Source organism: Stegostoma tigrinum, chromosome 15 (assembly GCF_030684315.1).
Source record: "Stegostoma tigrinum isolate sSteTig4 chromosome 15, sSteTig4.hap1, whole genome shotgun sequence".
Lineage (NCBI taxonomy): Eukaryota > Metazoa > Chordata > Chondrichthyes > Orectolobiformes > Stegostomatidae > Stegostoma > Stegostoma tigrinum.
Genome location: NC_081368.1, coordinates 16,115,506 through 16,127,930, shown reverse-complemented (window position 1 = coordinate 16,127,930; position 12,425 = coordinate 16,115,506). Strand labels below are relative to the sequence as shown.

The 12,425-nt window shown below is 40.2% G+C and overlaps 1 protein-coding gene across 4 annotated transcripts in view; it reads right to left on the bottom strand.

Annotated features, from left to right (window-relative positions):
- Positions 1 to 12,425, bottom strand: part of akap14 (A-kinase anchoring protein 14) — a 13,040-nt gene extending 615 nt beyond the window's left edge. The window contains exons 1-5 of one of the 4 annotated variants that reach the window (XM_048544715.2): positions 12,366 to 12,425; positions 11,923 to 12,046; positions 6,281 to 6,378; positions 4,928 to 5,107; positions 2,789 to 2,841 (exon numbers count right to left, since the gene is read on the bottom strand). In XM_048544715.2, the coding sequence (XP_048400672.1) occupies positions 2,789 to 2,841; positions 4,928 to 5,107; positions 6,281 to 6,378; positions 11,923 to 12,040 (449 nt within the window). In that variant the 5' untranslated portion in view covers positions 12,041 to 12,046; positions 12,366 to 12,425. Of the gene's footprint in view, positions 1 to 931; positions 1,086 to 2,788; positions 2,842 to 4,927; positions 5,108 to 6,280; positions 6,379 to 11,922 lie in introns of those variants that run through there. The other 3 variants (XM_048544714.2, XM_048544716.1, XM_048544713.2) reach the window with 3 other exon arrangements.

Sequence of the window (12,425 nt, the reverse complement as noted above, 5' to 3'; positions counted from 1 at the left end):
ATATTGTCCCCATGTGTCCCTGAGGTAGGGTAAAGACTGATCATGCAAATTAATCCCTGTTCTTGGCCATCTCCAATGGGAAATGAATATCAGATAGAACATAGAACATATAGCGCAGAACAGGCCCTTCGGCCCTCGATGTTGCGCCGACCTGTGAACTAATCTAAGCCCCTCCCCCTACACTATCCCATCATTATCCATATGCTTATCCAAGGACTGTTTAAATGCCCCAAATGTGGCTGAGTTAACTACATTGGCAGGCACGCCCTTACCATCTCTGAGTAAAGAACCTGCCTCTGACATCTGTCTTAAAACTATCACCCCTCAATTTGTAGCTATGCTGCCTCACACAAGTTGAAGTCATCATCCTTGGAAAAAGACTCTCACTGTCCACCCTATCTAATCCTCTGATCATCTTGGATGTCTCTATTAAATCCCCTCTTAGCATCCTCTCCAATGAGAACAGACCCAAGTCCCTCAACCTTTCTTCATAAGGCCTGCGCTGCAGACCAGGCAACATCCTGGTAAATCTCCTCTGCACCTTTTTCGATGCTTCCACATCCTTCCTGTAATGGAGTGACCAGCAGTGCACGCAATATTCCAAATGAGGCCGCACTAGCGTTTTGTATAGTTGCAGCATGACATCACAGCTCCGGATAATGGCAGAGAAGGCTGTGAATTTGTCTTGAGAATGAAACCACCACATGATTAGAATACCTACTGGGGGAGGGCAAATGAGACATTGTTTAGAGCACATCCATGAATAAGCATCCTGGGGAAGAGGACTGATCGAGTGCTGAATAGCCTTGCACCTCACCCTTGGGACTGAAATAATTATAAATAACTTGGAAAGAGTGGGGGCACAGAGCAACCGGAGCCTATGGGGTCATCACAGCAAGTTGCACTTTGAAAAAAACAGAGGGAGAAAACGTTTAATAAAAAGGGATGAAGTTCTGTTTATTGTCTCTCCTTTATACACATATATACACTTGCAAACATTCTAAAAGGTCACTTGTTCCATTAACATAATTTTGCTTTCGATAATGTCTTTTAACCATTTTTCTCTGAATCTTGATTCACCAGGTCTAAAGAAAAGAAAAACATACTACTTAGTTTCTGCTGCCTGTGAAATTATTTCAATACAGTCCATATGAAACATTTTGGGGAAAAAATAATTTTTATTTGCTGCTAAAAGTAATTGGTCTGCATACTAGAGGAACTAATGCTGGTAATTTGGGGGCAAACTGCATTTTTCAGTCATTTAGCAATCTTGACCTAATAAATCCAACACAAAATCTTTGGCACTGTGTCTTTTGTTCAGGAACATTGATATTAGTATAAACAAGCAACTGGATATAAATTTCCTTCTTGCATTTGGAACCATCCCAGGTTACAGAAAAGCTCTCAATTGTAAATAACAGCATTCACTCAAGTTAAATGGTTATCTCAAATTAATCTTACAAAAACATATGTCATTAAGCAATACCAATCTCCACCAGAATATATTATTCCATGTTATTTGTGAATATGTAATAATCTACCCATCTCTCCAAAGGCATATTTTTTTTAAAAAAGGATGTGTGATTTCTGCACTATAATGTTATAGAGCTTGTTGGTGTTTGAACTTTACTCCCTCTTCAGAATGTAATTTGAACCTCTGATGGGATTTAAACTTTCACAGATTAGACAGCATGTGATTCATGTTTAATGGTTTAAATTTCACATGAAGACTTGTTTGGTTTTGTACTACTATCCCATTATATTACAGCATATGTCACAACGTCAAACAATGCAGTGAAACCCATCGCATGGGAGGAATTCAGAGATGACCCATTGACTTTCCTGTGGATTGGTCAATAGAGAATCAGTGTATGAAGTAATTTGCTGACAGTCAATTTAGGAAAGGGTTTGATGGCAGAGAAGAGCTTTGTTTATGTCTGCTGTAAAACCTCACCCTCCCTACCTTACACTGAAAAGCATGTCACATGGTTTAACAACACAATTACAACAGGGAAAGTTGCTGGAACCAACAATAAATGGGAATTACATTTTTAGATGTAAAATATTGACAGAGTTCAAAATGCCTGCAAGTTGGTAATGCCTGCTGTATGCACAAGAGAACCTTCTACATAATCAATAACTGTGCCCATGTTTGCCAGTTTAAAAACTCCACTGGATAATGAGCAAAACCAAAGTTGCTGGAAAAGCCCAGCAGATCTGGCACCATCTGTGAAGGAAAAAACACAGTTAACGTTTTGGGTCCAGTGACCACTGGATGAGGACCTGAACAGACAATATTTGTGAGACTATGATGGACAAAGAACTGTGGAATGAGAATAGCTGAGTTGCCTTCTGTGCTGTAACCATTCTCTGATTATGCTGTACCCAGGGAAGATGAAGTCTTCTGAAATGAACTGTCATGGATTGATCTGAACTAGGAATCCAGAGCCCGATCTCAAACTCGAAAATGACACAGAGTGACCATCAGGCTGCCAATTTTTCACCATAAACCAGCTGTGTCACTGAAGACCTTTTAAGGAATAAAATCGGCTGTTTAAGTCCATTCTGGCTTGTGTGTCTGGCCAGCTTCTCACCAATTTGATTGATTTCTAGTCTTCTTCTAAAGTGGTCTCTAGCAACTCAATAACTTTCTTTCAAAAGCAGTGTTCACAAAGGCAGCCTGCCACCACTTCTCAGGGGAACAAGAGGTGGGAAATTAATGCCAACTCAAGTTGAAGATAAATTCAAATACCTAAACAATTGCTGTAATTTTCAACAAACTATTTACCTGTGTAGAAGTCTGTTAGACTCAAAAAAGAAGTAAACTTCAACTGGGAAAACCTAAAACAAAAACAAGGTTCATATTCAATAAAATGAGTGCTACTATATCTCTTTACAAACTTGCCAGTAACAGAAACTATATACAAGATTAATTCCTCGATGTATTTGTCACCATTTTGGCTTAATTCTTCAAGATGTCAGTGCATCGGAAATTGAAAGGCACAATGTTGTAATTTTTCAATTTATGCCTTTTTTTTATTCATTCACAGTATGTGAGCATCACTGGCTTGGCTAACTCTCATTGCCCATCCGTTGTTGCCCAAAGACAATTGAGAGTTAAGAGCCAACCACAATACTTTGGATCTGGAGTCACATGTAGGCCAGACCAGGAAAGAATGACAGATTTCCTTCCCTGAACGATATTATTGAACCAGATGGGTTATTATGAAAAACACATTGGCTTATCAGTAAATTTTTAATTCCAGACCTTTTAAAAAAAAATTCAAATTTCGCCATCTGCCATGGTGGGATTTGATCGTTGGTCCCCAGAACATTAGCTGAATTTCTGGATTAATAGTCTTGCAATACCACCAGGCCATTGCCTCACAATTAGTGCTGGTGTTGTCACTAATGAGATGTATTGATAAATTAAATGTTTATTGAGGTGGAGTTCAAAGATCAGACAAACATTTCTCTCATTTTCCTGAAGGGAAGAATTGAAAAATGCAGTTTCAGTCAGAATCCATGTGGAGAAACCTGTGTTCGAGCGGTGATTGTGGAGATTTATGCTTCTTAAACATTGGAAAAGGTCTGGTGAACATATATGCTTGATACCACAGGCAACAAACATCACTTCTTCAGCCTTTACCCTTACCCCACGTTCTCATCTCTCAAATGGCCAGGGCTTCAGGAGAACAAAGAAAATACAACAGAGAGACTCTGAAGGATTCCTTGAAGTACAGTAACAGTGACATTAATAAGTGGATGGAGTTTGGTACAAATTATGCAAAATGGCGACAATTTGTCATGAAGCCAAGAGACCAAAACAACCTAAAGATGACACAGACAGGCAGCAAAGAAGGAAAGGAAGGAAGAAAATCCTTCAATTCATCTCCCATTACCTCATGGAATGTTCCACCCTGTGTGCCCAAAGTTCCGAAGATCAGAAATTATCCTGTTCAATTACAAGACCCATTGGAGAAATCCGTGATCCTGAGTTGAAGTCTTTCGTGAATTGTGGGACTGGTACTGCATTTACAGCTGAAAATAATAGTTTCCTTAATAATGCATTATCTTTTACTGCAACTCAGGTGAATAAACTTTTCCGCCCTTTTCCAGGGGGGCAGACATTATAAAAAGTTTGAAAACATGTACCAGCAGATTCAAGAACGGTTTCTTCCCTGCTGTTGTCAGACTTATGAACGGACATCTCATAAATGAGAATTAATCTTTCTCTGCACCTTCAACACTACATTCTGTGTTCTGTTCTATTACACTGATCTACTTACGTAATGTAGTGATCATAATGAGGTCAGCCAGGTAGACCTCAAAGAATAGGAGTTCCCTGATTGGGGATGTTAATCTGGTCTAATTATGGATCCCTGGGTGACAGACATAGACAGGAGTGTCAGAGGTTCTGTTCACTCGAGAAGCCGGCTCTGTGCTAGTTGGGTCAGTGTCAAGGACTCTCCATGTGTAAATAAAGGGTGACCTGGTGACGGAATACCAGCCTCATTGGAGCTATTTCATCTAAATTATCATTTGTCTGGATAGCACACAAAACAATACTTTTCACTGTATCTCAGAACATGTGACAATAATAAATCAAGTCAAACATCAAATCAAATTAAAGGATGTGTCTCCAATATTTTAATGTATAAAGGCATTGATGCTTAGTTTGTGTTGAATTCATAAGCTCTTTGGTGCACACAACCAACCTTTCATCATACAGTTTTTACTGCTTTAGGTTCTTGCAGAATATCCTACAACAAAATGAAGTACACAAATTCACCTTTCAGATCTCAGCCTCAGAATTCCACAGTTGCTGGTTTCAGTTGTCCCAATGGAAACCTTAAAGTGCCAACGATATATCATGTGAAAATTCATCAGGAAAAATAGCATGGATTTACTGTGCTTATTTACTCACGGGTGGTTTAACTTTAGAGATTTCGATGATAAAGTAAGTAGAGGCTGTTGCTCGTGGGATGGGCTTCCTCCGAGTTGGTATACTCCACCGTACCCGGTAATGATGATGAATATGGTATTCTAGCTCCTCCTCTTTCAGGTAGTCCAGGCAATGAAGCCAGCAATTGGAAAACTCCCATGTCTGTTAGTGTACAGCGTAACTTCTATTAAAATTAAGTTGCAGCTATTTTACTGTCAAGAAATTAAACTTAGGAGGTTTTGCAAGTTGTAAAATACTTTCCCCACCCTTCATCACTCCTACCTCAATTTTGCCCCCATTTAAGAAATTGATCAAAGAATCTGAAAAGCTGAGAACCAGGCAAGAGACTCATGTGTATTATTTGCAAATTTGGGCACAGAAATCACAGATGGAGTTTAATCTGGACAAATGCAAGGTGATGCATTTTGGAGGATTAAATTCAGGTGTGCATTATACAATAAATAGCAGAACCCTCAGGAGCATTGACATAAAGAGCGATCTGGACATACAGGTCCACAGATCCATGAAAGCGGCAACCCAAGTGGGTAAGATGGTCAAAAAGACACACAACACACTTGCCTTCATCAGCTGGGGCACTGAATATAAAAGTTGGCAAGTCATGTTGCAGTTGCAAAAACTTTAGTTAGACTACATTTGGAATATTGTGGTCAAATTCTGGTCACGACACTACCAGAAGGACATGGATTATTTGGAGAGGGTGCAAAGAAGGTTTTACCAGGTATGTTGTCTGATCTGGAGGGTGTTAGTTATGAGAGGTTAGATAAATTTGGATTGTTTACACTCAAAGGATCGAGGCTTAGGGGTGACCTGATAGAGGTCAAAAAAGTTATGAGAAGCATAGATAGGGGTGGATAGTCAGAGGCTTTTGCCCAGCGTAGAAAGGTCAACTACAAGAGGGTAGAGGTTCGTGATAAGAGGAGGAAAGTTTAGAGAAGTGCAGGGAAAATGTTTCACATAAAGAGATGTGGATGCCTGGAACGCACTGCCAGTGGAGGTGGTGGAGGCAGGCATGTTAGCAACATTTAAGGCATATCTTGATAGACACATGAATAGGAGGTGAACAGCAGGATAGAAACTGCATGTGGGCAACAAGCACTGAGTCTAAAATAAAGATCAGAAATCAACAAAGGCTAGGTGGGCTGTAAGGCCTATCCCTGTGTTGTATTGAATTGCATATTGTATATTTGCTGTGGAAGGTTTCATGTGTAAAAGGTACAGCAATAAAGGAGATTGGAAGTCAGATGAAAGAAAAAACCAAAAACTGCAGAATAGAATAACCCTATTGATTACTCATCAACCATGTGGAAAACTTACAGAAATATATTCTTCTATTTGTTTTGCCCCAATGGCAATTGTGAAGTCCTTATTTGTAACCCATTGGATGTTACGGATTTGGAAACCAGGCTGTTCTTCTAAAAGAAAAATATGCAAATGACAGAAGTGGTTTAAGAATTGTTTGAAGCTATTAACGACAAAAATATTAATTTAATAAAATAAGAACATCTGAATTTATGTAGAGAGCCTGTTGTGTTGAAAGTAAACCACATACTCCACAAGATGCAAACAGTTCTGAGATGAATGACCACTTAATTCTGACAACTTTTAATTGATTCATTGACGAAAGTACTTTGAGATGACCACTGCTTCAGCAAAGTGCAATATAAATGAAACTATTCTCATTTCTCTATAATACTTAAAATGCAATCTACATGTTGGAATTTAAGGAATGGATACTGCACCCCAAAAATAGTCTGCTATTAAACTGCCATTGATCAGGCTAACATTATTTATTCACACCTTGAAAAGACTTGAGCCTAGTTTGCAGCTGTAAAGTGTCACAGCTCAATTTTTTTGAAATGGAGTCGAATTTTACCCCAAAATAGGCCATTGTCAATTTTGGGAAGTTTCATGGAAGGTTTCTGTCTGTGAGTTCAACCAATGATCTCACTATATTTTTTCACTGGTCACCTCATTAGTTATGTACCATGCTCCATACTGTCACACTTGCACTATCATGCACTCACCAGAGCAGACTTGCAGAGACATGCTGATGTGCCACTAGCCAATATTCTAGGGTATCTGCTGCTGTTGACGTACTTAAAGCTCATCTGTGCACCATGTCAATTGCTGCTAGCTACGAGTAGCCCTTCACAGTAGCCTAACCAACTGATATTCTCAGGAGTTCAGAGAAACAGGCACTCGACCTGAAATATTAACCCTGAATTCTTTCCACAGAGGCTGCCAGACGTGCTGAGCTTTCACAGCAATTTCTACTTTTGTTTTTGATTTTTTTACCTAAAGCCCAGCATAGTATAATATCTTATCATTATTCAATGTTGGAAAGCTTTCAAACAGTTGAAAATGTTCATTTTTATTAAATAACAGCAATAGAAAATAAAGAACAGACAACAAGCATTGTGTATGCTTCTGGGAACAAATGAGGGCTGCTTTCCTTGAGAAACAAATTTACAGTCAACAGATGATCACTGCACCCAGTTCAGATCTATTGGAACTGAACATCAATTAAGCGGAGGCTTGGGGACCGCTTTGCAGAACACCTCCGCTCAGTTCGCAACAAACAACTGCACCTCCCAGTCGCAAACCATTTCCACTCCCCCTCCCATTCTCTTGATGACATGTCCATCATGGGCCTCCTGCACTGCCACAATGATGCCACCCGAAGGTTGCAGGAACAGCAACTCATATTCCGCCTGGGAACCCTGCAGCCATATGGTATCAATGTGGACTTCACCAGTTTCAAAATCTCCCCTTCCCCTACTGCATCCCTAAACCAGCCCAGTTCATCCCGTCCCCCCACTGCACCACACAACCAGCCCAGCTCTTCCCCCCCACCCACTGCATCCCAAAACCAGTCCAACCTGTCTCTGCCTCCCTAACCGGTTCTTCCTCTCACCCATCCCTTCCTCCCACCCCAAGCCGCACCCCCATCTACCTACTAACCTCATCCCACCTCCTTGACCTGTCCGTCTTCCCTGGACTGACCTATCCCCTCCCTACCTCCCCACCTACACTCTCTCCACCTATCTTCTTTACTCTCCATCTTCGGTCCGCCTCCCCCTCTCTCCCTATTTATTCCAGTTCCCTCCCCCCATCCCCCTCTCTGATGAAGGGTCTAGGCCCGAAACGTCAGCTTTTGTGCTCCTGAGATGCTGCTTGGCCTGCTGTGTTCATCCAGCCTCACATTTTATTATCAATTAAGTCCTGTTAGGCTTGTGGCGCTCAATACTGCAACATTCCATCATGCTGAAGGTGATAGTCCTCACAAGCAATGTCCTCATCTTCCTTCTTGGAAAAGCTGCTATTGATCTCCCAGCTCTTCAACATCCATCACATTCTGTCTTTGCACATTCCGGTTGTGCAGGGCACAGCATGCAAGAATTGTATGGCACATTCCAGGGTGGATCTCCCAGACTGATCCAAGCATCAGAACTCATCTTTAGCAGGCCTATTATCTGATCCATAATTGCCCGAGCAGGAGAATGGGGTGCATTGTATCTACGCTCTGCATCAGTTAGGGGTGTGTGTCATAGAGACATGAGCCATGATTATACAGAATAGCCCTTGTAGCATTTCAATCTCTTCAGGCTGCTCTGCTATTTAATAAGTTCATGGCAAATGAGTTTGTGTTTCAAATTCCACATTCCCATTAATCCTCTGCACAACAAGGATCTATCTATCTATATAAGAATATTCCAGGACCCCACCTACTGAGGCAGAGAATTCCAAAGTTTCCCAACCCTCTCACAGACACAAAAACCCTCATCTCTGCCCTGATTTTCACCTAATCTTAAAACAGTGCCCTAACTTTGGATTGACCTACAAGAAGAAACATCTTTTCCACTTCCACTTTGTCAAAAGCATTTGGGATCATCTACACTTCAATCAAGCCACCCGTCACTCTTCTGAACTTCAGTGGAAACAAGCCCAGCCTATACAAACTACCCTCTCAAGACAACACTGGATGCAAAATTCAATCATATTGTAGTCGCTGCTCATAGGAGTGCCTTAACCCTGAGGTCATTAATTAAGTGTCACATTACACATTACCACATCGAATACATCCAACATAACTTACTGTCTGGTCAATTCCAAAATGTGGTGCCCTATGAAATCAAAGTTATGCATGATTATTACAGTATCTTTATCATATGCATCCAATATTTCAGCTTGTATGCTTTGCCCAACATTGTGGTTAATGTTAGGGAGTCTATATATCACTCCAAGCAGTGACTTCTTTCCCCTACTATTCCTCATCTCCAAAAAACTGATTCTATATTCTAAAGTAAAACAAAGAACTGTGATGCCGAAGTTCTGAAACAAAAACAGAAATTGCTGGAGAAAATTCAGCAGGTCTAGCAACATCTGTGGAGAGAAAGCAGAGTTCGCATTTTGTTTTCTTCTTCAGCAATTTCTGTTTGTTTTAATTCCACATCCTGGTCACCTTAACAAAGGTCATACTTAATTGTTGCAATTAAGCAAAAGTTAAGGATTCCGTTTTTTTCTGTTATCAATTATTATTGATCGCTCATTTATTCCTAGGATTTATTTTTCTCTCTATCTTTCCTGCCATTATCTGACCAATACCTATGTTACTATTTTCCTCTCTTTCTTATCTCTATATATACTTGATTTATATTAATATGTTCCACATTTGATCCCTGTCCCACTATTTAGTTTAAAGGACATTGTGATAGATGAGCTAATTGGAAAAGTGCAGTATAATTTTGATGTGTTGAAAGGTCACAAATGGAAGGTCTAACAGTGGAGCTTTGAAATAAAAAAAAATTGAATATTTCTTTAAAAAAAATCACATTTTGTTGAAGCTTGTAATTAATTGGTGACAACTCTAGCAATCACAATCATCTTCCAACCGATTAACATTAACCTCTCCTACAGTGTAAATGTTTGTTTGAAAAGTTCTGACGAAATGTGTCTTCTTTATTTTTCAGTAATATTGAAGCCCTGTTCTAAAATATGACTATTATCACAGGTTTAGATGCGATTTCAGTGGTGGAAGGGCTAATCAGATATTCGATGTTGTAGCCAACTGCACTAAAGAAAGGATGGGATGCAGCACATGCAAAAATATTGGATGGTCTTGATCTTAGTGACAAAGAAGTCTATTGGCTGTCCTCACCCTTGCTGGTATCTAAGAGGATGGTTTGCAAAGACAAACCAGGGATTATCTTTGCATTCTATGATGATCCTGAAATAGCAGCAGTTTTTGCAAATGAGAATAGAAACTAATAGCATTTTGTGTGGTCCAGCCAGATCTGGTGTGGGATAACACAACCAGTTGCCAACTAAACCCTTCCAAGTCTGCATCCCTTGTGAGTTCAAGGATGAGGGCTGTACTAGGGAAAAGGCCAGGGTAAGAGAGATTAATGTTTTTACTGGAGACTAATGTACAAAAGATGGGAGTGAGGGTGCAGTCCATCAGTGCAGCAGAAATGTTGTAGGTAAAGTTGGGCCACAGAGCAGACAGTCAAAATTTCGAAAGTGATTTGTAAGTGGATTTAATACAGATGGAGATAGGGTTTGTGAAGAATGAGACAAGGAACCAGAGATCTCATATGTCATTGTTACCTCAGAACGAGCAAGGCCACATGAAGTGATAAGGCCATGACTAGGGCTCTGAATACCTTTTGGGAAGCTTACATAGGGGGAATGATTCAGAGAAGAAGCCAGTGAACTCGGAGGAGAGAGAACATGATGAGTTGAGATGAATGCTGAAATCTCCAAGGATGAGAATTCATTTGATGCAGAGGTTGGAAGAGAAAGCAGTAATCTCATAATAAAACACTTTTCATGATTAGGAGAGAAGTACAGAATGGTGATTTTGTAAGCGAGCTGTGAGGATGAAACAAAGAGAGATTCTCAAAGCAGGAGGAAATGCTAGAGGAGTATCACAAACCTATAAATTAGGCTGGTCGAGCCAGCTCTGCTATCTAATGAGATTATGGTTGCACTGATTGTGACCTCATTACCATAATACCATCTACCTCTGATAACCACCGAGTCCTTTATCGAGAATGAATAATTAATGTTTCAAAGGACAAATTGTAATTGACAGACATATGTCAAACTGCTATTATGACAGTAATGATGGGTTAAGTGCTGACAGATAAAGTCAGACAAGGAAGGTATTATATCAGGTTTCTGTCAGGACAGTAATGTTGATGCACCCACCCCATTAAGTTAACAAATGAGAAGGGAAAAGTTCACAAATCAAGGGTTTTGAGAGGTCATTCTCTGGCTAAATCTATAGGGTGAGCAGTGAGGATGATAGGGAATACGAACTGAATGAGAAAAATTTTGGCAAAGTGAATGCCCAGTGACTGTACAGGATGCGAGGTTGATGATTGAGAGAGATGGGGCAATTAGGGTTGATGCTCATAATGAACCAAGTGCCTTAATGAGTCTTTTGAAGGGAGCCATAGGGAAGATGGAGAATCTAGCCTGAGACAGTGACGAGAGTGCAGGAAAATTGAGGAATGCTGAAGAGTTGAGTAGGAAATTATTCAGGATTAGGGTACCTGAGAGGGGAGAGGTGAAAGTAGGTGTGACATTTGAAGAGACATTTGGGGGATTAAGGAGAAAAACAACTTTTGTTGATGCTGGAAATCTGAAATAACACCAGAAAATGCTGGAGATGCTCAGCAGCTCTGATAGGCTTTGCGGACAGAGGAACAGCATTAAGCTTTCAAATCCAATAGGGATTTTATCTTTAGAATCTGGAAAAGAAATGTGATGGACTGGAGATGGGAGCACCAGCCAATCGTGCGCAGGAATAGTCACCGGGAACGTTCATGTTGCATCGGTTTAGTTACATAAAAACAAGGGCGTGTGAAAACATGATTCGTAAATAGAAACTGAGAAGTAGAATACAGCGCCAAAATACAGTGTCCAAAGTGGGATCATTTCTATCGACTTACCAATTTCTTCTCTACTTTCTTGAATCTGTAAATCTTGAAGCTGTCTCTTGGCACTCTCCAGAACACCCATGACGATAATTTCAGCTTGTTGCACCAACTGCTCTGTGAAATCGTCCATGAAACCCTGCATAAAATAAACATTTTCTCGTAGTTTTATTTAACCAATGACATGCACCCTCTCTTTATGATTTTGCTTACACCATTTTTCGCATCTGGCTCTGCCCACTTTTCTCAATTGACTAATTTAAAATAAAAAATAGTTGACGAATAACTGGGGGGAGGGGGGTAAAAGGATGAGAAAATGCTGGAAGTACTCCACAGGTCAGTCTGTATCACATGGAAAACCTTAATGAGAACTCGATTCGGTTTCGGAGGACCCTCTACCTGCAGCTATTCAATTCCTCTCCTTTAAAAGAAACTTTTATTTAAAAAAACTGACGAACATATAAATGACCGTTTTAAGATCCTGCTCAGCTGTGTGTATGTAACCAACGACATGCCCT